The sequence below is a fragment of the Enhydra lutris genome, unplaced genomic scaffold, assembly GCF_002288905.1.
Source record: "Enhydra lutris kenyoni isolate GAN:26980312 unplaced genomic scaffold, ASM228890v2 scaffoldscaffold21, whole genome shotgun sequence".
NCBI classification, from domain to species: Eukaryota; Metazoa; Chordata; class Mammalia; order Carnivora; family Mustelidae; genus Enhydra; species Enhydra lutris.
This window is the reverse complement of record NW_019154105.1, coordinates 35777344-35805309: the sequence shown is the minus strand read 5'-3', so window position 1 is coordinate 35805309 and position 27966 is coordinate 35777344. Positions and strand designations below refer to the sequence as shown.

The following is a 27966-nucleotide window of genomic DNA, read 5'->3' as shown; positions in this document are numbered from 1 at the left end:
TATCTTAAGAGGAAAAACAGAGTTAGGAATGTTCAGTTATTTAAAAAATGTTTCAAAATATGGCAAACTACAGGGGGGACCAGCACACTGGGGTGCTTACTAAGGGATGCTCCTGGGCCCCAAGTCATGCTCTGCGTGGCACCAGCCAGGTGCCCACAGACAGTGTGTTCAGGTCTCCTTACCTCTAACCTAGCCTTGTATCTGCTTCATACTGACTGCTGGCAAGGCAAATAGATGTTTAACAACCTTTCCCTATTATTACTATTATTTTATTAATAAATATGCCGAGCCCCACCCCAAATATATTCTGCACATTATTCTACCCAATTTTCATCAGTCTGACAATGTTCTTAGCATGGGGTGCTTCCTTTTCTTTAAGTGTGCTGCTTCCAAGAAACTCTGATCTACTGCTTGATTTATTCCTCCCTGATGCTAACAAGCAGGGGCTTTTGTTTGCATGTACTCCAAAAGAGGTTAAAAAGATGACGATAGTTGGTCTGTTTGGCTTAACCTGTGGTTATTTTAAATAAAATAGCTTTAGGGGTTCCTGGTTGGCTCAGCTGGAAGAGCATGCGACTATTGATCGCAAGGTCTTAAGTTTGAGCCCCATGATGGGTACAGACATAACTTAAATAAACTTAAAAATAACTAACTAAACTAGCTTTTTACATAAGAGTTATAAAAATTAACAATGCAAATGGACTCCATTATGGAAACTATTACACTTATGAACTACATTAGCTATTTAAGGCACACAAGAAAATAAAGTATAGAAGTATTTTCCTTTCTTTTTTTTTTCCCCCAGATTTTATTTATTTGACAGAAAGACAGCGAGAGAGAGGGAACACAAGCCAGGGAAGAGGGAGAGGGAGAAGCAGGCTTCCCAACGAGCAGGGAGCCCCATGCAGGTCTTGATCCCAGGACCCAGGGATCATGTCCTGAGCTGAAGGCAGATACTTAACAGACTGAGCCACCCAGGCGCCGCTAGAAGTATTTTCAAAGCACTCTGTTATACCAGTTTTGTGTGCATGTGTAGTGCCTTAAAAATCAAGACTTAATTTTATTTAAAATACAATTTACATGGCAGTTACAAACTCTGGAGGGTTTAATCCTGGTCCCAGTATTTATATAAGCAGAGACCAAAAGCTATGTGGGGTCCCTACACCTGGGTTTCCTATTCTTTGTGACCTGGGAATAATGATAGAACTTACCACAAAGAGGTGTTTTAAGGATTTAATAGACTAACAAAGACCTTAGAATTGACCCTGGCTCATAATACAAGTGTTGGAGATCATTTTTCATATGTAGCAATTTTTTTTGTTGTAATAAAATTTATGACTTAACATTTACCACTTTAACCACTTTTAAGTACAAAATTCAGTGGCATTAAGTACATTTACAATGTTGTACAATTAAGGCCATTCATTTCTAGAATGTTTTCCTCTTCCCCAAATGAAACTCTGTGTACCCACTGAACACTAGAACTTACTACTCCCTCATCACCCTGGCGGCCACCACTCCACTTTCTGTGTATACGAATGTGATGGCTCTAGGTAGCTCAGATAAAGTGAATCAAACGACATCTGTCTTTTGGGGTATGGCTCATTTCACTTAGCACAATGTCCTTAGGGTTCATCCATGTTATAGGATGTGCTGGAATTTCATTGTTTTATGTAGTAATTAAGAAAATCCTAAGAGTGGGCGCCTGGGTGGCTCAGTGGGTTAAGCCGCTGCCTTCGGCTCAGGTCATGATCTCAGGGTCCTGGGATCGAGTCCCGCATCGGGCTCTCAGCCTGCTTCCCTCTCTCTGCCTGCCTCTCTGTCTACTTGTGATCTCTCTCTGTCAAATAAACAAATAAAATCTTTAAAAAAAAAAAAAAGAAAATCCTAAGAGTGCCTGGGTGGCTCTGCTGGTTGAGTGTCTGACTTCGGCTCGGGTAATGATCCCAGGGTCCTGGGATCAAACCCCACATCAGGTTCCCTGCTCAGCGGGAAGCCTGCTCCTCCCTCTCCCTCTGCTGCTTCCCCTGCCTGTGCTGTCAAGTAAATGTATCTTAAAAAAAAAAAAAAAAAAAATCCTATACTTTTACTGTATCATTCAACAGACCAAATGCGAAAGTTTTCTGGTCTCTTCTGGAGCTGACATGCTAGGGAAATAAGGGCAAGAACCTTTCCACTTCGGATACATTTGTATCGCCAACACCCAGCACAATGCCCGGCACTCTAATCAGCTGAGTATTCGTTGAAAGAACGGATGGCGGTACCAGGAGCAATACGGATGTGCCTACGAGGCATTCAGCTCTACACGAGAGGGGATCATGCGCGGTAGTTGGTGGAGTATGTGAACTTGCACTCAGCAGTTCACCAGGATTCCAGGCTTAAGTGATAAAGCTAGAATGGAAGGGCAGACTTGTATATCAGGTTTAGGAAAAGATAAAAGGAAGCCTAGGAGAAAGTTTCAGAATGTACTTCTAAGTTTTGTTAAATTAGTAGTGGACAGTTCGATCACAAGTTTCTGAAATATGTGCGCAAAATATCTGATCTATTCTACTGAGTTAACCCAGTACAGTGCTGTCAAGTACATCTAATTTAACCACCTAGCTTCACTGAGAATATGAAACCATCACAGAACTCCTGTTTTGGCTAACACACTGCCCCCTGTGACTTACTAGCCAGCATACTCGAGAACTCTAAGGTGTTTTTCACTCAAGACATTTTTAGATTTTCAAGAAGGCTCAGTACTATTTTTAAGCAGTCTCTGGCATGGAAGCTGTTTTTGTTGGTTTGGTGATGTTGGGGCACATCGTGCAGCAGAAGTAGAGAGCTTTACCAGGTGCTAATCAGAGACAAGGTCTGGTGGTTACTGAAAACACTTTCAGGGAGCAAGTAAGTACCCTGGATATTTGGGTTAGAAGCAAAAAAAGCACAGTGAATGAGAGGTCAGGTCAGGTGGCCCAAGTGGCCTGTGTGTGGTAATCAGTAGTAATGGAACGGCTAGAATAGAATTTTAGAAACCCTTCAGAAAGTTCTGGCCATCTTGAAGAAACTATTCAACTTTTGTGTAACTGGAAAGTGTATTAAAGGGTAGAGAAACTAGAATTCCAAACCATGTTTACAACAATGACTGAGCACTTGGTTAAGTGCTTTATATTTATTGATCCATTTAATTCTTAAGACAGTCCTTTGAAGAAGGTATTATTTATTATACTTTCTTAAGATCTAAAAAATTTTTATTTATCTGACAGAGAGAAACACAGCAAGGGAGGCAACACAAGCAGGGAGAGTGGGAGAGAGAGAACAGGCTTCCCGGTGAGCCCAGAGCTCAATGCGGGGCTCGATCCCAGGACCCTGGGATCATGACCTGAGCCGAAGGCAGAGGCTTTAACCCACTGAGCCATCCAGGCGCCCCAAGACCCCCGCTTTTTAAAAAAGAATTTATCTGTTTGGCAAAGAGCAAGAGTGCAGAAGCAGGGAAGCAGCAGAGGGCAGGGAAGAAGCAGGCTCCCCGCTGAGCACAAGTCTGACTTGGGGCTGGATCCCAAGACCTCAGGATCACGACCTGAGACGAAGGCAGACACAGAACTAAGCCACCCAGGTGCCCCACCCTGAGACCTTTTTACCCAAAGGCAGCCCTTTAAATGAAGGAAAGCCCATGTAACTATGTGAAGGATACTGAGCAAAATTTAGTACTGTCCTTGCCAGTAAGCAGAAATGCAAAACACGATATCCTAATTAAAAATTAACCAAAAGAAACAAGATCTCTCTTCAAACTGGCATCCTGGAGGTTATGAGATCGAAAGCAACGCCGTTATAACCTACTCAGGAAACAAAGGGCTGTTTGCAGACCCAAATGCCTCGGAGTTTGGGGGTGACTGGCACATGCTAAAAAGAAAACAAAACGTCTCAATGTGGTCCAGACAGAACGGCCCCCGTTACCTTTGTAAGTCAATCTGTCTCTCTGCTGGTGCTGCCTTTTTGGCTCCGTCTTGCAGTTTCGGTGCTTTGGCATTACCTGCTTCCAGACCCCCGGGGCTGTCCTGACCGACCGCCGCTCTCTTTCTTCCTTTGCCCAGAGGTTTGTTTATGTCGTCATTTTTGGTTGCGTTGCCCTGAGATTCAGACTTGGGTCGGCGTCCTCTCCTGGGTTTGGAAGGGGCAGGTGGTCCTGATTCATCTACTTTCTCATCTGTTTTTTGCTGGATGTTCTCTGCGCCAGCTGCTGCTACATTTCTTTTCTTTCCTCGGTCACTGCTGATGTTGCCCTGGGTGGTCTGATCAGAAATGATCTCCTAAAAGAGCACAAAATAATTCTATAAACATAAATTCCTTAAATATCAAGATCTGTACTGGAATGAATTATTTTGAAAGTATTCTCAAGGACTGGGAATTCCAAGGCTTCTATTGAACTCCTTAAGGAAGTTATGTTAAGTTTATGTGTATGCACAGGTAAAAATGGTAAGACAAGAAAAAAAGTAATACGTTACTTTTTAAAAGGAACAAAGATTGCATTAAAAATCATGCACATGACTGTATTTACACATTTATGCATATTATGTACATGTGCATATGTTTGAAGAACTCATTAAAAGGCAAATGAAAGAGGAAACCCATTGGTTAGCCACGGGTACGAGGAAAGAGAAGACTCCTTCCGGACAACAAAGGCGGCACCTCTTGCCTGAATCCATGGGCTCCGTCTTGCTTTTTTTAACCACTTCCTTCACTCATCCTTCATATTACAATCCAATCTCCCTCACACAGTAAATAACAGGAGTACGTCCTGACTTTTTTTCCCTTTAGAGATGGAGCGGGGCAGTAGCAAAGGGAGAGAGCTCTTAAGCAGGTTCCACATCCAGCACAGAGTCCAGTGTGGGGCTTGACATCCCAACTCCGAGATCTTGATCTGAGCCAAAATCAAGAATTGGATGCTTAACTGACTGAGCTACCCAGGCGCCTCAAGAATGTCCTGATTTGTGAACACCCGTATCTAGTTTGCTGGCTTGTTTTTATACACATAGTAATTTGGTTTATGCATTAATCTCTTTGAAAAATTGGTCAGCAAGAAACACTCTCTTAGATCTTTCTCTTCCTTTAGTATACCAACGGGACAGTTTTTTGAGCCTAGAAGACTGAGGATTCAGACTTTGGAAAGAAATGACAACATTAACTTATGGGAGACCTGACTGAGAGATGATTAAGTTTTGTCAAAATACAACTCCTGTGTGTTCAGAGCTGTATCGAAATTTGTTAAAACATTCTTTGGAAGGGTGCCTGGGTGGCTCATTTGTTAAGCGGCTGCCTTTGGCTCAGGTCATGATCCTGGGATTCTGGGACCGAGCCTGCTTCTCCCTCTCACACTCCCCCTGCTTGTATTCCCTCTCTCGCTGTGTCTCCCTCTGTCAAATAAATGAATGAAATCTTTAAAAACAAAAACATTCGCGCCTGGGTGGTTCAGTCGTTTAAGTGTCTGCCTTCAGCTCAGGTCATGATCCCAGAGTCCTGGGATCGAGCCCCACATCAGGCTCCCTGAGCCCCTCACCCTGTTTGTGCTCACTTTCTCTTTCTCAAATAAATTAATGGAATCTATAAAAAAAAACAAAAAACAAAAAATTAAAAAAATTCTTAAAAAATTCTTTGGAAGCATGAAAAAGTTAAAATAAGGGTTTGGAATAATATAGATTGATCATAAATTAACATTTTGGCTTCTCAAAAATTAGAATTTAAAAATCCCATTTATCTTTTATTAAAGTATAACTGACATATAACATCAATTTATATCTTACATAGCATTTTAGATCACAGGCTAGAAAAATTATAGTTCTTTGTGCCAGATAAACATTTTTATCCCTCGTACCGCCCCTTTCTACAAGTTAAGTATGTTTAAATGAATGTCTGTGGCAATATGCATTATTGCATCTAAGTTTGTTTACATCAAGACTGTTTAACTCTATACAAGAATCCCACAATATTCAAGTCTACTGGTTTCTGAATTCCAAGAGTTTTGGCAGTGAGAGGCTCCCTGTTATCTGAATCTATGGACATACCGAACTTCAGATAACACAAAGCAAGAGGCTGAATAGTGAAAGACTGACTAAAAAAGTATCCTCATCAGTTCAGTTTGAATTCACATAATGAATATGCAGAGTTCAGCTCTTGTGGAATAACTGTACCATCTTGTAGTTTATGTCCCCCAAGGCAACTCCTAGAACATTTGATGAGTATTGTAAATATATGCTGGGCAATAAAAAGATAAATATGCTGAGAATATGATTCTGTAGGAAAAGAGGTGATAGTATTCCCATGCCATTGCTACCGAGGTAAGTGACCGGTTTCATTCTACAGTTAAACAGAAGCGCAGAGAAGTCAAGCAATCTGTCTAAATAAACACACAGCCAATGAGTAGCAGAGCCGGGACGGAGACTCAGGTCTGATTCTTACCGTTGTTTTTCTCCTGCCACAATACTGTTAAGAAAATCGGGTGCCACAGTTATAAGGTCCTCAATAAAGAATGTAGCCATTAAACGAAAACTCAAGTACATTTTAAAAGGTTACTCGTAAATTTAACTTTCAAAAAATATAACAGAAATAAAAACAGTATACACATCCCTTATAGGAGTCAATAAACTTTGAAAGTTCTTCAAAACTCTGAATTCCTAGTCTTTCCAGTTCTGCGCGCAGCGGTGCGGCAGAAGGACACAGGAGGCGCAGTGAAAGCACGGCAAGAGGCGAAGTGCGCCAACGGAGAATGCGGAGCCCACAGTCACTGGTCGAGTGGGGGCTGCGTTAACGTCTACCATGAAACCGATCATCTCTGCGAGAAATCCATTTGTTAAATTTTATTTTACCTTATTCTTTACCGGGTCAATATTCTTCACAGGTGTGACAGAAATAATTCTCACAGGGTTCTCTTCATTTTCACTAACTCCAGTTTCTACTGCCTCTGAACTCTGTTCCCTGTTGAAGAAAAATAAACCAAAGCTTCTTTATTTCACGCGGACAGAGTGGCTACCCTTTCACTAGGCAATGAGGAAACAAGCGCAGGCTATTTAGAAGCCCAGCCAAATGACGCAACGTCAGCAAGATTCTGATCTTCTGTGGTTATAGACCACTGCTGTATTCTATCGTGTTACTGATTCTCTTTAACCTTACTAATGTAGGACACTAATGACTGCCTAAAACCAACAGACAGATAGCTGTTTAGAAACAAAATCATACAACTGTTCTAAGAATTTCTCTTGCGGAGAGGAAACCCTTAAACAGAGTAAAAATACAGTGATCGGTGTATTATGAACAGTGCATAGTTGTGTTGTCTCTAGTGTGTATGTTTTTAATTTTTTTTTAAGATTTTATTTTTAAGTAACCTCTAGGCCCAAAGTGGGGCTCGAACTCCAAACCCTGAGATCAAGAGCTGCGTGTTCCACTGAGCCCGCCAGGCGCCCCTCCAGTCTGTGTTGTTATGCTCTGCAAGGAAGAGGGCTGGAAGAAGAGGTCGTAGGGGAGGAGTTTTGAGACCCACCATTTCTGTAAACCACAGACGTTCCATGTTATTTTATTTTATATTTTGGGGTTCTACTGCTAAGAATGTGTTTAAAACAAAGCCAACTGAGTTTACAGTTAAAATTTCCTGAGTAAGAATAAAAATCTATAAAAGCTTCCATTTTTAGTGTTGATAAGAATAGGGTCAGGTAGAAATTTTTATGCAGTTTTATGCAGCTAACATGGTAAAGACCTGATATGTTAAAATAAACATGGAATATTCTTATAAGTAGAAATGTTGTAACAATTTATCTTAACTCATGCTATACTAATTTTGAGTTAAAATTAAAATGCATATAAATTCAATTTAAGAGTTTTATGATCATAGTTTTCCCAAGTGTTCGATTTTTTTATATAGGCATTTCTATGTAAACTCGTTGTAACATATATTAGATATTCTTAAATTTGGGGCTCTTGGGTGGCTCAGTTGGTTAAGTATCTGCCTTCAGCTCAGGTCATGATCCTGGGGTTCTGGGATCGAGCCCCCTATCGGGCTCCCTGCTCAGTGCAGAGTCTGCTTCTCCCCTTACCCTTCCCTGTGATCTCTCTCTCATTCTCAAACTCTCTCTCTTTCAAATAAAGAAAATCTTAAAAAAAAAAAAAAAAAAAAAAAAAGGAAATTATTTTCCATTTCTGTTCCATTTACTTTTTTACACACTTGGAATGTTACATGGGTTCAAAATTTAATTGTGTACTCTGAATTTCCATCATTAATTATACTAAAAGTCAGCACTATTATTTTATGCCAAAATGTTTCCTTAAGTCTGTTTTTGTGATCTAGTGCTTTAGGTAAAAATAAAATATGAAACAAGTAGAGAGTGATTGTAACAAAGACAAGTGGAGGAAAAACATTGCCTTGATCGGTTTCCGGTTGAAGGGTTTAGCTCTGAATTTACATTAATGTTGCTTCCAGTCTCAGCTCCGGTGCTTCTAACATACGGTTTCCTTCCCGTTGCTGATAAAGGCTTGTTTACTGCACCTAGTACTCCAGCAGGTTTTGGCTAAAAATTACACATATGCATGTTATTTTATACCTTACTGTAGGGATTCACATAAATTTCGACACATGTAAAAGATACTGTTTAGCCTAAGCCAAGAAACTGTTACTTTGGAAAGTTTAATTCTAAATTTATTAGAAATGATAAATTTTGTAAAATTGGGTTCGTCTGAATACAAGTCAGAAGTATTACTTCTACTTAAATAGGCAGTATTTAATTATTTCCTACTGTTCAATCAAAATAAAAAGCACCCCTGAAACACACAGCAAAATACATAAGATATAATGTCGTACAAATAAACAATTACAAGTATATAGTAACAGTTTAGACACTTATTTTTATCAAAAATTAAATTTCTATTGCTTTTAGATGTCATAGTACTTTTATAGAATATAAATTATCTAACTCATTAATACTTTAAAATTATTTCTTTTTTTAAATCTTACATATCTAAATTTATTATACCATTTTTCAAGAAAATCTGCTTTGTGGATTCTGAGTAATTTGAAGCCTACTACTACTGATGAGAATACATGATCATAATTCAAGAGTCACTTAGGGCAGAAAAAAGCCTGAGAACAAGATGCTACAATCCACAATACGATCCTTAAGAATCAGGAACTAAATTCCATGGGACATTTAAAAGTTATTTCTAAGAACAGCAGAAATAATATATACATGAGACAAAGATTTCCAAATTATCTAGTACATAATACCTTTCCTGTTAACAGAAGTACTCTGGTCTCTTCTGAAATGTAACTCTTGTCATTACAGAAATCCTACCAAAAAAAAAAAAAAATAATCAAGTGAACAAGTGTATTTTCACTGTCCAAACAAGACTTTTCAGGCACTGTGCATCACAATAACAATTACATTTGGGCCAGGATACATACTAATTCCTCAAATAAAGCATATTTAAGGAACCATGTCATCAACTCCAGCTTTAACTCAATGGCACATAAGACTTGGCAAATATCAGAGTTCAATTACTTAAATCACATTTTAAATAAAACACATTCCTACTTTTTCATATAGTTCAGGGCAAATAGTCTCCAGGTTATTCACTGAACTACTTTCTCTACTCTACTGTAAAACCTACTTCATTCCCAAAGCATTCAAAATGGTACAGTGCATATATTAAGCACTTAATATTCACTAAAATCACTCCACACTGGATTTCAAGAAAATTATTCTCATTGAAAAAAAATGGTCATTTTCATTGAAAGTACTGTGTTTCTTACAACCATAAGACTATCCACATCATGTAGGTAAATACACCTCCAAGATATAATCAAGTGAGCTGTAGTGTTCTCTGGTGGCAGTGATGTTTAACAGTTCATCAATGAATTAAACCTGATGTGGACACTCATGTCTTGAAAGTTTGACCTACATGAAACCTAAGAGTACTTTGATGCTTCTGTAAAATATCTGGGTAACAGCACCCATGGGAACCACAATGACGTCATATAAGTCAAGTGATTCACTATGACCAAGAAGTTTATTAATTTTTTAAGTACTCTCACTTAAAAAATTATTTTTGTTTTATTAAGTTTACTTTCAAACTGGTGTCCTAGGGAAGAACAGATGGTTTATGTGTGCCTATAAAGACATAACAGTTTTAGCATGTGTGCCAGGCACAGCTCTATCTTTTTTTTCTCCCCACAAAGGCTTTTGTGCAGCTTAAATCAATGTTACAAAGCCTGGGTACCAACGTTCATTCACTTTATCCATCAAGACATACTGTAGCCTCACTAGGCTCATTATCTCAATATGCTTAGTTTCCTAGTGTTTAAATTTATACCAGATTAAAAGCAACATATCAGAAAAGGAAATGAGGAAAGCTGCTTATTGGGGGGGGGGACCAAACACCTAGTTCTTCAGTATGGAGGTTCCTCAAAAAGTTGAAAACAGAGCTACCCTATGACCCAGCAATTGCACTGCTCGGTATTTACCCTACAGGTACAAATGTAGTGATCCGAAGGGGCACGGGCACCCGAATGTTTATAGCAGCAATGTCCACAATAGCCAAATCATCAACAGGATAAAGAAGATGTTGTGTATATATACAATGGAATACTATGCAGCCATCAAAACCCCTGAAATCCTACCATTTCCAACTACATGGATAGAACTAGAGGGCATTATGCTAAGTGAAGTAAGTCAATCAGAGAAAGACAATTATCATATGATCTCCCTGATATGACGAATTTGAGAGGCAGGGTTGGAGGTCGTGGGGGGTAGGGAGGGAAAAAATGAAACAAGATGGGGTTAGGGAAGGAGACAAATGGTAAGAGCCTCTTATCTCAGGAAACAAACTGAGGGCTGCTAGGGGTTTGGGTGGGGAGCAATGGGTGGCTGGGTGATGGACACTGGGGAGGGTATGTTCCATGGTGAGTGCTATGAATTGTGTAAGACTGATGATTCACAGACCTGTACCCCTGGGGTAAATAATACATTATATGTTAATTAAAAACAAAAAACAAAAAATAAAAAGCAAACAACCCAGTTCTTAAGAAGGCTAAAAACACTAAGTTTCAGATATCAAAACAAAACCAACTAAACTTTGGTGTACTTACAAATAGCAATTTAATTCTTTGTTTTCTTTTTTAAAAGTAGGCTTCACATCCAACATGGGGCTTGAGCTCACGACCCTGATCGAGTCCCGAGAATGAGCATCACATGTTCTACTGACTGAGCCAGCCAGGTGCCCCATTTAATTCCCCCCCTCTTTTAAAAGATTTATTTATTTATTTATTTGAGAGAGAGAAGGAGAAGATAGAGGGAGAGTGAGAGGGAGAAGCAGACTCCCTGCTGGGGAGAGCTCCTGAAGTGGGGTTCGATCCTAGGACCCTGGGATCATGACCCGAGCCAAAGGCAAATGCCCAACCGAGACACCCAGGCACCCCAGCAATTTAATTCTTAATGATGGGATCACCATTATATTTTTTAAAAATTTATCTATTTGACACAGAGAGCACAAGCAGGCAGAGTAGCAGGTAGAGGGAGAGGGAGAAACAGACTCCCTGCTGAACAGGGAGCCTGATGTAGGACTTGATCCCAGGACCCTGAGGACCTGAGCCACCCAGGCACCCCTTATATGAAGGTTCTATTTGGGTACTATTCTCGTCACAATAACCCTAGGTCAATAATAGAAGTAAATTTAAATTCAAGAGCTCAGGTAGGACTACTTACAAAGAACAGTGTCTATTAAATTAGAGAGCAAATAACTTTGCAATCTTTATTATTCCTATCAAAAACCAGGCAAACTAAGTGCTGAATACTAAATTAAAGAAAATCTGTTTAAAATTTTTGTCAAAGTATGACATTAAAAGTAAGAAGCTCCATTTCCTGGGCATGTTCTGTAAAATACTCTAAGGGAGGGTATTACCCTGAAGCATATCTTAAGGTTTGAAAAATGTATAAAAAATTTTTAAATGATGTATTTTTTCCAATTAAAAATATTCAGGACTCGGGTTGTCTGGTTGGCTCAGTTGGTAAGAGCATGTGACTCCTGACCTCAGGGTCCTAAGTTCAAGCCCCATGTTGGGTATGAAGCCTACTAATTTAAAAGAAAAAAAAAAAAAAATTAGGATTCTGTTTTTTAAACAAAGCACAGGAAGGTTGAACTTCCAAATACTTCCTTAAAGCAGGAAATAAATAGAAAACTTTTTAAAAAAAAGTTTAGTTGGAAAACAAAGAGCTTTAGTTAGCTGGAAAATTTACTTACACGGAAGACTTAATTTGCTGATAGCAGAACTAATGATGTCTTATCACTACCATGTACTGAATGCTTACTATGTGACAAACTCTTATAAACATAAAATTACAGACATGGTATTAATAATTGTTCATAGGTATTATCACCTGAATTTTAGAGAAACAGAAATTGAGGCTTAGAAGAGTTAACCTGTCTAAAGTCCCTTAAGTAAGAAGCTGTTGATTAGAATACTGGTTTATCATCTGCTGAGACCAGTTCTGTTAATTCTAACATTTTATTTCGTGTGTGTGTGTGTATATATAATATCTCTATTATATATGTATTTATAATATTTATAATATTTATACCATTTTATTTCTTGCCTAATAAAATACAGTGTTTTAATAAAATGAAATGAAGATAATTTAAGAAATCTGAAAACTCCTTTTCCATACTAGAAATATCCGGAAGGAAGAGCTCACGGAAGAGCACCACCATACAGCTTGATTTGCATTCTCGTACTCTGCAAGATGAGAATGGTGTTTGTTCAGGGCTTTGGAAGACAACCTCCCATTCCTTGATATAAATATGAAGAGGTATTTCTTACTTTGTAGTCAAGACAATCCACTATTTCCCATTAGGGTTGATGGTAACTGAAATTTAAATCAGTTTAGTGTGGTAGAACAATGAAGAGAAAAAGAATTACCTTTTCAGGTTGTGTAAAAAATTTCATTGGAAGGACTGGATCCTTTGGTGATTCTGCATTGCACAAAGCACTTTTACTATTTATAACACAGAGAGCCACATCACATACTGTATAAAGTTTCTAAGGAGGAAAGAAAGATCACATATAACTTTCAGTAGCACAAAATAACCACAAGTACCAATTCTACCTGATGTATAAAATGAAATCAAAAGAGGGATATGCGGGTATTATTTATTCCTCTAACAGTTCACATTTGTGTTTGCATTTCTTCTTATGTAGTCTCCTGGTAAAAACAAAAAATAAAAAACAAACAAAAACACCCTTTACCTAATTAACATGAGTGTCGAGTATGCATTAAAAACAAACCAATTCAACTAAACCCAAGGGAAACATACAGAAAGGAGTTATCTACTTGTCTGTAACTTACTAAAGATTTTAAGACAGCTACAGAATAGTAAATTTTATTAGTTCTCATCCCCCTGCTCTGTAGAAGTTTTAATGTCCTTTTCAGGGTAATAAACAGTCCTCAAATAATGGAATTCAATTATAATAAAAAACAATAAAAACTGACCATAAATACGTATTTTTATGAACATTCTGTAATCTGATTTATTATGTTAATAGGAAAAACAAGTGGGACAAGGACCGTAATACTTTTTCCTGTAATTATCTTAATACATACTGGCCTAACACATATCTTACTTCATTTGTCTTGGATTCATCTGGAGACTGGGCATCTTTTGTTAACTTGATGTTCTCTGCCATCTTCTTCATGAAGGCGTGGCTATTGTTTTCATTCTTTGTCATTAAAACTTCAAGCATGAACCATAGGCACCTAAATGATGAATATATTTGCCTATTAAGAGACTAAATGTAGGTGCTTTGCTTAATGGATTAAACATCTTATTGGGAAGGTCTGTTGTTTGGATATAACAAAGTAAGAGTAAAATATAAACTAAACCATAAAATATTAAAAACAAAACGTAGCTTAATATAAGAAAATCTGGCAGTTTCAGGAGGCATGTAAAGATTCATTCTGTAGGGATTCAGCAGACATTTGGATGATCTCACATGTGTCACTGCCCAGCAACGACGAGGAAACCAGCAGGCAGCAAAGTCTTTCCACTCTGACTATTTGCAAATTGTGCAGGTCTAGGCTTTGTGTGGAATTCTGCTGTGACATGGCTCCGAACTGCATGCGCACGGCAACCAGTCATTCAGCTAAGCGGTCACATCTCAAACTATTTTTGCTTTTCCACTTATTATTGTATACTCATTTAACATATAAAGTATCTGAAGAGAACACCTGAATTTCTAAGTAAAAGTGAATCCCAAATCAGGATGAACATCAGAATCCCTGGGGAACCTAAATCAACAAATCTTGGGAAAGACCTGTTTGTAATAGTACCCAGGATGATTCTCAGGCAGCCAGGGGACTTACTTCTTAACTGCTGTCAATAGGGGCGAAATCATTTAATGATAACAAATGCATACTTCTTTGCCTACAGTCTACGTAAATGTTTTGAGAGGCTACTGTAAGGGGGAAATATAGCACTAGGTTAATGGAGTTCATTTTTAATAGACCTGTTTTAGAAGAACTATTAAAGTGAGTCCTTCGAGCTGAAATAAAAGGACACTAGACTGTAACTTAAACCATAAGAAGAAAGAAAGAACACTAGCAAATACTAGAGGTAATCATGTAAGTAAATGTAAAAGCCAGCATTACTGTACTTTCAATTTTAACTATTTTTACATAAAGACTTTAAAGAAAAATGCATGAATAATTCCATCTACGTGAATGGAAATAATGTAAAAAGATATAACTTCTATCACAATATCAATACTAAAGGGAGAGGGATAGAGATGTGTAGGACAGTGTTTGTGTACTACTGAAACTAAGCTGCTACTGTTCAATCTAGTTTGTTACAAATATTATTTGGAATCTCTAAGAAAATAACTAAAAATACACAGAAAAGGGAATCAAAAAGGCTCACTACAAAAAAGTAAATACAAAAGAGAGAAGCTGTAATGAAGGATATTAAATAACAACATATATAAGACAGAGAAAACAAATAGCTGTATGGCAGAAATAAACTTTACTGGTAATTACTTCAAATGAAAATAGATTAAAGCCCCCAATCAAAAGGCAGAGATAAGCAGAATGGAAAAAGAAAAGAGAGAAAAAAAAGATCGACCTATATCTGTCTGCAAGAGACTCACTTTAGAAGTAAAACCACAAAGGATCTGAAAGTGTAAGGATAAAAAACACATTTCATGCAAATAATAACCAAAAGAGGGCTGGTAGCTATTTTATGATCAGACAAAATAGATTTAAGCTAAAAAAAGATTGTAAGAGACCCAGAAGTACTACACTGATAAAAGGTTCAATTCAGCAGAAAGATATTTAGGATTACTATTACATATAAACCTAAGAGTCCCAAAATTACATAAGCAAAAATTGACAGAATTGAAGAGAAATACATGATTCTGCATAATAATCTGAAATTTCAATATCTTAGTTTCTTTTGTTGAAAGATTTATGTATTTATTTCAGAGAGAAAGAGAAAGCATGAGAGTGAGCACGAATGGGGGGAGGGGCAAAGGGAAAGAATCTTCAAGCGGACTCCCTGCTAAGCGTGGAGCCTGATGCAGGGATCAATCCCACAACCCTGAGATCATGACCTGGCCTGAAACCAAGACTTGGACGCTTAATGAACTGAGCTACCCAGGCGCCCCCGCAGTAACTTATTTTCAATAATGGAGAAAAGCCAGACAGAAGATCAATAAGAAACAGAGAACTTAGTCTGATTCAAGATGGTGATGTAGTAAGACCCCAAACTCACCTCCTCTCAGGAACATACTGCATCTAAGCCACATATGGAACCAATTACCTCTTAAAAACCTAAAGGTGACTGAGTGATGACTATACATTAGGCATACAAGAGAAAATACACACCAAAATGGGTAGGAGAGGCTGCGACACAATCTCACCAGGAACCCCACACCTGGTGCTGCGACCGACAACTGCGAAGGAACTCAAATACCTGGAGCTTCTTCCTGAGGGGTAAAAGGTTCAAATCCCACACTGGTCACCCCAACTTCTAAAACAGGAATTTCAGAGATGAGTCCTTAAAATGTCTCAGAGTGGGCCCCACAAGCCTATAGTGATCGGATAAATACCACTTAAAGGGTTTGTGTGCTGGAACTGACCCACTCCAGGGCCCAGCTCAGAAGCAGCTTAAAGTGAAGAACGTTAACCCGCTTAAAACCTAACCCCGAGGGGCAGGCATCCAATTCACCTAACACATCTAGGAGCCTGCTGGAATGCTCTTCAGAACAGACTGGGAATACCATCTTTACATTCTCCCTTTGTTGTGCTCCAGAGGATGAGTAGCTCCCAGAAGGGAGCCTTTACACGTCTGGTGCCCTGATTTTTGTGGGTGCTGCCCAGGGGGACATCTCTTGAACACCTGGCTCTGGAGAGCAAAGAAACTTGTGCGTCTGGTCACATGGGAATGTAATAATCACCTAGAAAGGAATTCAGATCCCTCCCTGGGGCCCCAATTTTTGTGAATGCTGCCAAGGGACACTTCTACATCACCTGACACTGGTGGTCATTGGAGCTTATGTTCCTGGGTCCCAAAGGACTGTAACCAGTGCACAAAGAGTGCCTAAAGAACTACCAGCTACCACCCCTCCCAGGCACAGAAAAAGGCAACTGACCCAGGGCCTGGTTTTTCTGTGAAGTAGGCCTATTAGCCAGTCATCAGAACTGTGACCTGAGGGGTAGGCTTCTAATTAAAACAATCATCTAGAGGCTGACTGAAATCTTTCCAGGGACCTTGGAGGGCAGGTGCTATCTTCATACTCACCCTCTGCCATGCTCCAGAGTAGTGTTTCTTGGAAGGGAGCTTTGAGTCTGGTGCCTGATTTTTGTGCCTGATGCTCACGGGGCACCCCTTAATCACCTGGCTGTGGTGGCTGGAGGGGCTTTAATTCCAGGGTCCCAAGGGACTGCGGTAATCAGAGGGACCACTGTTGGCAGGCTAAGACCCGGTTTTTCCTGTCAAAAGGCCGCTCTGTTCTGGAGCTTCGGACAACGGGCAAGACTTAGGTTTGCCACACATTCAGTGGCCTATGGCACTTCCTCAAGGAACAAAGACTATAAACGCCATGTTGGTGCTCTCAGTCTTTCTCCAGCTTGTTGCTATCTCCCAGAAGAGGGCTCATATACTCATTTGGAACCCCAGTTTTTATGAATGCCAATTAGGGTACATACCTCAGGATTACCAGGCTCTGGTAGTCAGTGAGGCTTATGTTCCTGGGCCCTCAGGATTGTAATATATCTGCATAGTTTTCAATGCAGCTGCCTGAAGGTCTGGCTTCCAGTCAATCTGAATCTAGGTGCAGAGATCCTCCATTATGGGTCACTGACGGCTCTTGGCACATCCTTAACTACAGGGAGCTATTAAAAATATAACTGCTTGGATAAACTCAAAGTTTTGAGAGATGACCAAGAGCTGGGGAAGAGCTGAATAAAAAGGTTCAACTCCTCCATAAGGTCATTCCTTCAAGACTAGAAAAGATGGTTTCCTCTACTGTACAGAAACCTATTCAGGGGTCAAGCAAAATGAAGAAACAGAGGAATATGTTCCAAATGAAAGAATAAGATAAAACTTCATAAAAAAGCCTTAATGAAAGGAAGGTAAGTAAATTTATAAAGAGTTCAAAGTAATGGTCATAAAATGCTCACCAAACTGGGGAGGAGACTGGATGAACAGAGTGAGAACTTGAGTAGGGATGAAATTTAACAAAATACCGAACAGAAATCACACAGCTGCCAGGCGCCTGGGTGGTTCAGTCATTAGGTATCTGCCTTCGGCTCAGGTCACAATCCCAGGGTCCTGAAATCGAGTTCCACATTGGGCTCTCTCCCTCTACCACTCCCCCAGCTTGTGTTCCCTCTCTCTCTGTCAAATAAATAAATAAAATCTTTAAAGAAAAAAAAAGAACTCATAGAGCTGAAGATTATAATAATGGAACTGAAAAATACAATAAAGGGGGTTCAACAGCAGACTAGATATGAAACAGAAAGTAAGGATCAGTCAACCTAAAGGAAAGGCAGTGGAACTTACCCAATCAAAGCAGCAAAAAGAAAAATAACGGAAATAAAAAGTGAAAATAGCTTCAGGAAGTCAAAGGATATCAAATGGACTAATATTTGAATTGTAGAGCTTTCAGAAGAGGAAGAAAGCAGCAGAAATCTTATTTGAAGAAATATAGCTGACATTTCCTGGACACAGGGACGGAATCAGACACCAGATCCAGGAAGCCCAGGGAGTTCCAAAACATACGAACCCAAAGGGACCTACACCAAGACACATTACAATTAAAATGTCAAAAGTGAAAGACAGGAAGAGAATATTATAAGCAACAAGAGAAAAAAATGGTTACATATAAGGGAATCCCCATAAGACTACCTAACACATTGTTCAGCACAAAACACTGTAGATCAAAGGGACTTCTTTAAGTAGAAAAGAAAGGCCCTATTTAGTAACAACAACAAATGTGAAATAGTATCACTGGAAAGGTAAATATATAGTATAGTAAAGGTAGTGAATTACTTATAAAGCTAGTATGAAGGTTAAAAGACAAAAGTAGTAAAACTATGATTCAATAATTAACAGATACACAAGATAAAAAGATGCTAACTGTAACATCAAAAACAAAGTGTGGGGAAGAGAGTTAAAATGTTGAGATTTAAGGGCACCTGGGTGGCTCAGTCAGTTAAGTGTCTGCCTTCGGTTCACGTCATGATCCCCAAGTCCCTGGAAGGAGCCCCATACCAGGCTCCCTGCTCAGTGAGGAGTCTGCTTCTCTCTCCCCCTCTCCTTCTCTCTCTCTCAAATAAATAAATTTGAAATTTAAAAAAAAGTTGAGATTTACAATGGGATCAAACTTAAGTTGTTATCAACTTATACCATTATAAGTTGTTGTATGTAAGCACCATGGTAACCAAGAAATAAAAACCTACAGTAAATACACAAAAGATAAAGAGAAAGGAATATAAGCATACCACTAAAGAAAGCCATTAAACCACACAGAAAGTAAGCAAAAGAAGAATAGGGAAGAACTACAAAAACAGCCACAAAACAATTAACAAAATGACAATAAGCACATACCTATCTATAATTACCTTGATTGTAAATGCATTAAATTCTCTAACCAAGGGGCGCCTGGGTGGCTCAGTGGGTTAAAGCCTCTGCCTTCGGCTCAGGTCATGATCCCAGGGTCCTGGGTTCGAGCCCCGCATCGGGCTCTCTGCTCAGCAGGGAGCCTGCTTCCTCCTCTCTCTCTGCCTGCCTCTCTGCCTACTTGTGATCTCTGTCTGTCAAATTAAAAAAAAAAAAAAAAATTCTCTAACCAAAAGACACAGAATGGCTGGATGGATTAAAAAAACAAGACTCATCTATATGCTGCCTACAAGAGACACACCCAGTGAAAGTGAAGAGATGGAAAAAGATACTACATGCAAATGGAAACCAAAATAAAGCTTTAGTATCTACACTTGTATCAGACACAATACACTTTAAAACGACTGTAATAATACACAAAAAGAGTGACACATAATGAGAAAGGGGTCAACAAAGAAGTAGATATAACCTTTGTAAATATTCATGTACCCAACGTAATTTAGGAGCACCTAAACATATAAAGCAAATATTAACAGACCTAAAAGGAGAAATACAATAACTGTATTTATAATTTTTGATATATGGGAACTCTAATACCCCAATTAGTCAAATGAACAAATCACCAGACAGAAAAACCAAGAAGAAAAAACATGGTCTTAAATGACATTTTAGACCAGATGCTTAACAGATATTTACAGAACATTCCATACCAAAGCAACAAATACACATTTTTCTTAAGTGCACATGGAACATTTTCCAAAATAGATCATATGTTAGGCCACAAAACAAGTCTTAATGAATTTGAGACTGAAATAATATCAACCATCTTTTCTGACTAGAATGGTATGAAATCAGAAATTAATTACACAAAGAACACTGAAAAATTCACAAATATGTATAGATTCAACAACATGCTACTGAACAATCACTGGGTCAAAGGAAAAATCAAGAGAGAAATAAAGGGTATACCTGAGACAAACAACAATGGAAATTAACATACCAAGATTTATGGGATGCAACAAAGGCATCCAACCAGGGAAGCTCTAAGAGTGAAATTCATAGTGATAAACACCTATCTCCAGAAAGAAACTAATTTTACACCTGAAGGAGCTAGGAGAAAAGAAGAACAAATAGAGCCCAAAGCTGATAGAAGAAGTAAGGAAATAACAAAATTCAGAGCAGAAATAAGTGAAATAGACTAAAATGACAATAGGAAAAAAAAATGGATGAGACTAAGAGCTGTTTGAGAAGAGAAAATTGACAAATCTTTAGCTAGACAGACGAAGGAAAAAAGAGGACTCAAAAATCAGAAATCAAAGACAAAAGGTTACAACTAATACCACAGAAGTCCAAAGGACCATAACAGAATGCTATGAAAAATACATGCTAACAAACTGAACATTCCCAAGAAATGGATAAACTCCTAGAAATATACAACTTACCAAGACTGGATCACAGGGAACAGAAAATCTGAAAGACCAATTACTAGAAGGAGATTGAATTAGTAATTGAAAACCACCCAACAAACAAAAGTCTAGGACCATATGGCTTCCCTGGTGAATTCTACCAACATTCAAGAAGAATTACCACCAATTCTTCTCAAATTCATCTAGAAAAGAGAAGAGGAGGGGATGCTTCCAAAATCATTTTACAAGGCTAGCAGTACCCTGATACCAAAACAAGGCAAGGAGGCCACAAAAAAGAAAAACTACAGGCCAATATCTCTAATGAAGTTAGAAACAAAAATATACAACAAAATATTAGGGAACTGAGTTCAACAATAATGAAAGGATCATACACCATGACTGAGTGGGCTTTACTCCATGGATGGGAGCACGGTTCAGCTGTATACCACATTAACAAAATAAAGGATAAAAATTGCTATGTTCATCTCAACAGATATAGAAAAAGTGAATGATAAAATTCAACAACCATTAATGATGAAAAACTCTGAACAAAGTGGGTACAGAGGGAACATACTTCAACATAACAAGGACCATGTATAACATCATACTCAATGGTGAAAGCTGAAAGCTTTTCCTCTAAGATCAAGAATAAGACAAGGATATCCACTCTTCACCACTTTTATTCAACAAAGTACTGGAAGTCCTAGCCAGAACAATTAGGCAAGAAAAAGAAATACAGGCATCTAAACTGAAAAGGAAGAAGTAAAACTGTCACTAGTTGCAGATGAGATGGTATTCTACACAAAAAATCCCAAAGACTCCATCGAAAAACCGTTAGAATAAACAAATCCAATAAAGTTGCAGAATACAAAATCAATACACAAAAATCTTGTATTTTTACATTAATAATTATCGGAAAGAGAAATTAAGAAAACATTCCCATTTATAAGTGTATCAAAAAGAATGACACCTAGGAATGTACTTAGCCAAGGAGGTGAAAGATCTATAGATCAAAAGCTTAAGACATTAATGAAAGATACTACAAAACCTAGAAATAAATGGAAAGATATTCCATGTTCATGGACTGGAAGAATATTGTTAAAATGTCCATACTATTTCAAAGCAACCTACAGATTCAATGCAATCCTTACCAATGGCATTTTTCACAGAATTAGAAGAAATAATTCTGAAATTTATATGAAACCATAAAAGACAATAGCCAAACAGTGACACAATAAGTTAATAATTTCCACAAAGTTAAAAACCACACTTTGAAAAACATACAATTTTACACTTCAAACTACATGCTAACTTGATTGTTTAAAGATCCTAAAAAATGTTGCGTGCTAGACAGAAAACATGTGCCAGTGAGTTCATTTCTAACTCCAGTTACTTCTAGTATGTCAGTACTCTTTCCCACATCAGTTCTCTCTCATAAGTCTAATCCTTCTTCCACATGACTGCTTTGCAATGAAATATACTAAAACATCCTCTAGACCTCTAGACCTTATGTCCTAGGCAAACACATACATCATGTTTTCGTTTTATGGAAGTGCTTTCTGAGAAATGCCAAACTAAAAGTTTTTAAAGAAAAAAACCTGTAAATACAAATGTAAACATTTACAAGACAAACAAAAATAAGAATTGGAAGACATTTTGGGAATTATTTTATCTCCTGCATGTTATGGGTAAGGTAACTGAGAGCCAGAGAAGTAAAGTTTTTAGTCATACAGCTGGGACTAGAACCTAATTATGTGGCTTCTTAAAATACAGATCAACTAAAAGCCCTAAAATTTTTTTTTTAAATGTAGACTTATTTTCAAGCATTTGAAATAGCAAGACTATATTACTGGGATGATGTATTGGAAGCAGCAACAATGAAATGACAAGCCCTCAAAATGTAAGGAGCTCATAGCCCAATGCTTAACAGTAACGTTGGACAAGATATAACACCTCTTCAAATTAAGATATTAACACATTTTCAGTGACGAAAGCTGTAGGAGGTAGAGATAAATGTTGATTACAAACTTAAATGAGATCAGGATTAAGGTTTAATGCCACACATACAAAAATCGTAATACAATTATTTATTTATTTATTTTTAAAAGATTTTATTTATTTGAGAGAGAGGAAGAGAGAGAGTTCAGAGGGAAAGTGAGAGGGAGAAGCAGGCTCCCCACTGAGCAGGGAGTCTGTTGTGGGTCTTGATCCTAGGACCCCGGGATCATGACCTAAGCTGAAGGCAGACACTCAACCAACTTAACCACCCAGGCGCCCCTATAATACTTTCATATACAAGTTGAGGATACCAGTTTAAGAGTGCAAAGCAAAATCATGATAAGAGGAGAGAAAGTAAATACTGCTTTAAAGTTTCCTGGAGGTCGGAGGCAAGGCAATCAATGTGGTCATCATTGGCCACTGGGCCTAACTGTCCCACCTTGTCTCCCTCAGCACAACCCATCAGCTCTACAGCAAACCTCCGAGTAATGAAAATCTGAAACTGTCTGGGAAATTCAACAACCCAAATGACTATGTGCACAGTTATGAAGACTTATCCTGTTGCAGGAATGGTTATGAATCTGACTGACCTCAGAGAGTACATGGCAGAGGCAGTTATGAAGGCCTTTGATCATAAGAATCTGGATCTGGATGTGCCATACTGTGCAGATGTTGTAAGCATAACAGAAAATATAGCTGTATATGTCAGGGAAAACCTCCAGAAATTTCTTCCTCTGGGAGTTCTTTTATAAAGTAAAAGTAAATGAAACTGGTAATATTGCTGTCATCTATAAAGGAAAACTGTTTTTAGGGATTAATACTGTAGAAAGATTAATTTCTTTCAAAGGTCTTTGTACCCTTGCACTATTAAGAAGTCATCACATAATTGTTACACCTCCACATTGTGCTCTGGAGGGCCTGATTTATTGAAATCATTGTGTGTAAGATCTACTGTGAATTCAAATCTATTTTAAAACCAAACTTGTAAAAAACAACCTGAGTATCATTTAAAAAGTCGTTTATCTGTAGATTAAAAATCACTTCATTTTCAGTAAAATGTTGTGGTATGGAATTTAAAAGCAAAACAAATCAATTCTTGTTTCCCCATTAAAAAAAAAAGTTTATTGGCGGTCATCTGTAGACAAACTTAGGTTGCCTCTCTCTCTTTCACCTTGTATCATATATAAAGTTCTGTTTTACACAAGTACCACTTATTCAACAAGTGTTTTTTTAACTGTTTACTTGCCTGTGTTTCCACTAGATACAAATCTCTGTGACTGGTGTTAACAAGACTAATCTTGTACTACCACAATCCTGCCACAGAATTTCTCATGTGGACATGCTTATTTTTAAGGCATCTTTTGAGTATGAAAGTAAAGTTTAGTTTCAAGGAGAGAAATTTTTACTACATGGCTTTCAAAATTATCGAGCTGATATAACTGAAACCTATCTTAATACAAATAGTGAAAATAATATAAAAACTAAAATAACCAAACTAACCTGTTTCAAAGTCTCAGTTAATTGCAAACAGGAAACAAAAGAATCAAAAGGAACCTGACAGACGGGGAAAATTTTCTAGGATGAAATTTATAATAAACAAAACCACAAAGAAGTTTTTATTTTAATGGGAATAGTAACAGGAAAAAATTTATCATTTTTCAATAAGTAAAAGTTTCTAAAATTCTTGAAAATCAACATGACTTACTCTTTAATGTCACGAAGTTGATCAACATCTTGTGATCTTGTAAAATCTGGATCATGGGCTAGCAGGTGAATCATATATGGAACTACATATTCAGGCAACAGTGATAATAATTTCTCTGAAGTGAAAACATTATTATTAACAATAGTCATAACAGCTTTTACAAAATGCCCCTCTAATTTTGCATTCAAACCACTCCAGTTTCCATCTTTTCCTCAGTTATTTTTAAATTATAGGCAACTAACTTGCTATCTAGATGATACTGAAATGCATTTCAGTGTTGAAAGTTATTAAAGCCAAAAGGATAATTTAAGATTATACAGTGAGTCCTTCGTAAAGCTGAGAAAATAATTCTCTTCTCTCTGACATCTGAGCAATGTGTTTAAATCAAGCCACACTGCTGATCCCGTAAGAAAAATACAATTCCTCCAAACAGTTTTATATCTCTTAAATAACACTCAGAAACCAGGATTTTAGATATTAAGTATATCACAACTATAGCAGCGGCTGTAGTGTTCTTATAAATATACTACAATGGAGAGATAGGAAATAAACGCCCCCTACAAATCGATACACCCACAAGATACACTTGCACACTTGGAGCTTTCAAAATTACTTACCAGTAGCCATGGGATTCTGTTTAATGTACTCCCTGCGTATGCTGATATTTTTTAGCAAACACTGTCGTGCATGCGCTCTTCTCTCCTTCACAGGATCTTTGGCACACAAGGCAAAGATCGCCATATACTCCAACGGGAGCAGCAGCTTCACGAGAGCCTTATGCAACTTCTGTGCGAATATCTGCCTCACTTGGTAGCACTCGTCCTGCAGCGGCATAGAACCAAAAACACGTCAGTAAAAATGTCAGTGCTTTAAAAACCATGACAAAATAACCTAGTTCAGAAAAAAAACTGGAAAACATCTACTAAAGAGCAGTTTGTTCCAAAAATCCTCATTTTAAAAAAACGATTGGGGAATGCGTACAATACTTAGAAGATGTTTAGTTAGAATAGTTATAACAGCAGGTCCTTCTGTGCACACAGTAAATGGATCTGTATCCACAGAAAGTAAATGTATTTAACTTTGAAGGCCAAGGACTTGACAAAAATAAGAGGATTACTTACATTAATAACAAGTGCACAGAGCTGAAACTGTTCTGGGGTTATAATTTCATGGTAACAAGGTTCCTGAGCAAGCTTCATTATGGCACTACCAGCAGCTAATCGCAAGCGAGACATATCAGATTTACTATAAACAAACAAAAAAGAAATAAACATTTCCTATAACCATTATCATTGATAACAATGCTTTGATCCCTTTTTGAGTGTTAAGGTCTTCAACTTTATGCTTAAAATGACATATAATGTACAAATCTGGGAAAATTACCTTGAGTCCTTGAACTCAACACAGGGAAAAAGGCTCAAATCATTGTGACTAACGATAAACTTATCTGCCTTCATTTTCAGTTATGTTCTAGCATAGATCCTCTACCATAAACAAGCAGCTCTGCTTGTGATCACATCTATGATCACTGCAATGCCAAGAACAATTTCTATCAGGAACACTATTCCTCATTTCAGGAGGAAGACACATTCGTTGTAAAATACTCGATTAAATCACCTATCATATTAAATCTATTTCCTACAGTTTTTAAACGCACATCCATATATACACACGTGTAACATCTGATGAAATGGAGGGGCTAGCAATGAGGAGCTGATTTACACCACAGAAGGGGAGGTATCAGACAAATATCTAAAAGGAAAGGATACGGAAATGAGAGCCAGTGTCTATCTGGGCTACTAATCTCTGGGGCAGACTTCCTTTTGTAAGTCAAAGCCCCCCCCCAGGAGGTCCAGCACTTCCACTCCTGCCCAGTAGTTTTTTATTACCTAAATGGTAAAATATGACAATAAACGGATGAAAGAACAGTCTTATTTCAACTTATGTTAAACATAGCATGGTTATGACATTTTAAAGACTTGGGGAAATGTGGAAAGCTAGCTGAGTCCATCACTACCATACAAGAGGAGAAAACGTGGCACTCCAGAACAAGAGGACTATCAAAGTGAACACTGGTATTCTTGAGGGAACTTCAAATGGCTTCTCAGACAAATGACTGAGGAATTAAAAAAAAAACAGCTACCATCTGGGTGCTTAAGTCTGTGCTAGGCAGTGTATGAACACTTCACAGGCTTTATCTCATTTCATTTTCACTCTGTAAGATGAAGAAATTGATGCTTTGAAAAGTGATTTATAGAATTCACACACTTAGTAAACAGAGTGTAGAGTTGCAGAAGTTTCTGATTCTAGAGCTCAAGCTAAACCATGCTATATATAATACCTAATTAAGATTTGCCTAATATTTCATGACATGTGTGTTCCACAATTAACTATGCCCTTATTTTCTGTGATGATAAAAAATGCTGGAAAGAACATGCTTATATATATGTTATTGTATAATTTTTTAAAATTATTTCATGAGTGTAAAAATAAAGAGTCAAAAGGGTAACATTTATGAGGATCTAGACAAAAGTGCCAAACTGTCCTGCCAAGACTGTGCCAATTTATATTCACAGGACTAATGAGGGGACCCATTTTCCTGAACCCAAAAAGCAGTGATTACTTTAAAAAATATTTTTGCTAATTTGATAGGCAAGTATTGCTAAGTTTAAACTGTATTTACTGTATTTAGTGATGTTAAACATTGTTAAAAAGATAAACTGGTAATTCGTAGTCTTCATCTCTATTGGGGATCCTGCCTATTTATTTGTCTTATTAAAAGCTCATTATTAAGCCTTTGCCATAGTTTCCCCCAATTTAAAACTTTTTATTATCCCTAACTCAGCTCTAATCTTCTAATCTGTTCCTACAAAACTACCCTTGACTTATTCTATGACAAAGATAGTTTTCCATGGTTTCCTTCAGTTTACCAAAGCAGTCAGCATCTCTACTGTAATTTGCTCATTTCCTAATCTCCACTGGAATGCATATTCCTTGGAAGGAGAGATTTTATATCTTTAAAAAAAACCATAGCAGTGCCTAAGATGACAGTGCTCAATAAAAAATGAATGCATAAATGAATTAAAGATTTAATTCATTTAATCCTGTAATAATACATTTTAAAGTAGGAACACATCACGAGTAGAATTCTATAGTTTTATCTGTTGGTACTACTGGACCCTAGCAAATCAAGAATTTGAAGCAAACAAGGATCATGAAAAATTTGCTTTTATTTTCATCTTAAAATGAATAGGAAGAAGAAATGGAAATTTCACAAAACACTGAAAATGTGCAGAAATGGAAACTTTATTATTTTTTTTCAGTTGCAGAACCTTGTTTTAATCTTCTGCAAACCACCAGGAGGGCTGTGACTTTTTCCTCCTTTGAACTCCTCCACTAAAGCATGTATTCCTTTCATGGTACTAAGTCACCCCCCTGGTTCATTCACTATATTACAGGGTAAAAGACAGGAACTGAATCTTCTCTGTTTTTGCTGCAATGCTTTTCATGGTGTTTTGCAAAGAGTAGTATTTCAACAGTTATTTGCTTAAGTGAACCGTATGTTGAAGCCAACTGTAACATATAATGATTATGACTAAACATTTACTGGAAAAAGTTTGGTCTTTAGAGAAGAAACATTCCATCATCATTGAGATGAAAACCCCATGGAAGTACATTAGATCTGATCCCGAACCATATGGTGTAATTACAACATTCAGTATTAATTAG

The 27966-nt window shown here is 37.7% G+C and overlaps 1 protein-coding gene across 4 annotated transcripts in view; it reads right to left on the bottom strand.

The window, feature by feature from the left end:
- The window catches only part of LOC111148923 (PDS5 cohesin associated factor A), a 140079-nt gene that overhangs the window by 7780 nt on the left and 104333 nt on the right, over positions 1–27966 (bottom strand). For 3 of the 4 annotated variants that reach the window (XM_022505714.1, XM_022505717.1, XM_022505715.1), the window contains 9 exons: positions 25359–25482; positions 24855–25059; positions 24238–24352; positions 13637–13769; positions 12935–13054; positions 9248–9310; positions 8389–8534; positions 6843–6951; positions 3937–4289 (listed from right to left, as the gene is read on the bottom strand). In XM_022505714.1, the coding sequence (XP_022361422.1) occupies positions 3937–4289; positions 6843–6951; positions 8389–8534; positions 9248–9310; positions 12935–13054; positions 13637–13769; positions 24238–24352; positions 24855–25059; positions 25359–25482 (1368 nt within the window). Of the gene's footprint in view, positions 1–3932; positions 4290–6842; positions 6952–8388; positions 8535–9247; positions 9311–12934; positions 13055–13636; positions 13770–24237; positions 24353–24854; positions 25060–25358; positions 25483–27966 lie in introns of those variants that run through there. The other variant, XM_022505716.1, reaches the window with a different exon arrangement.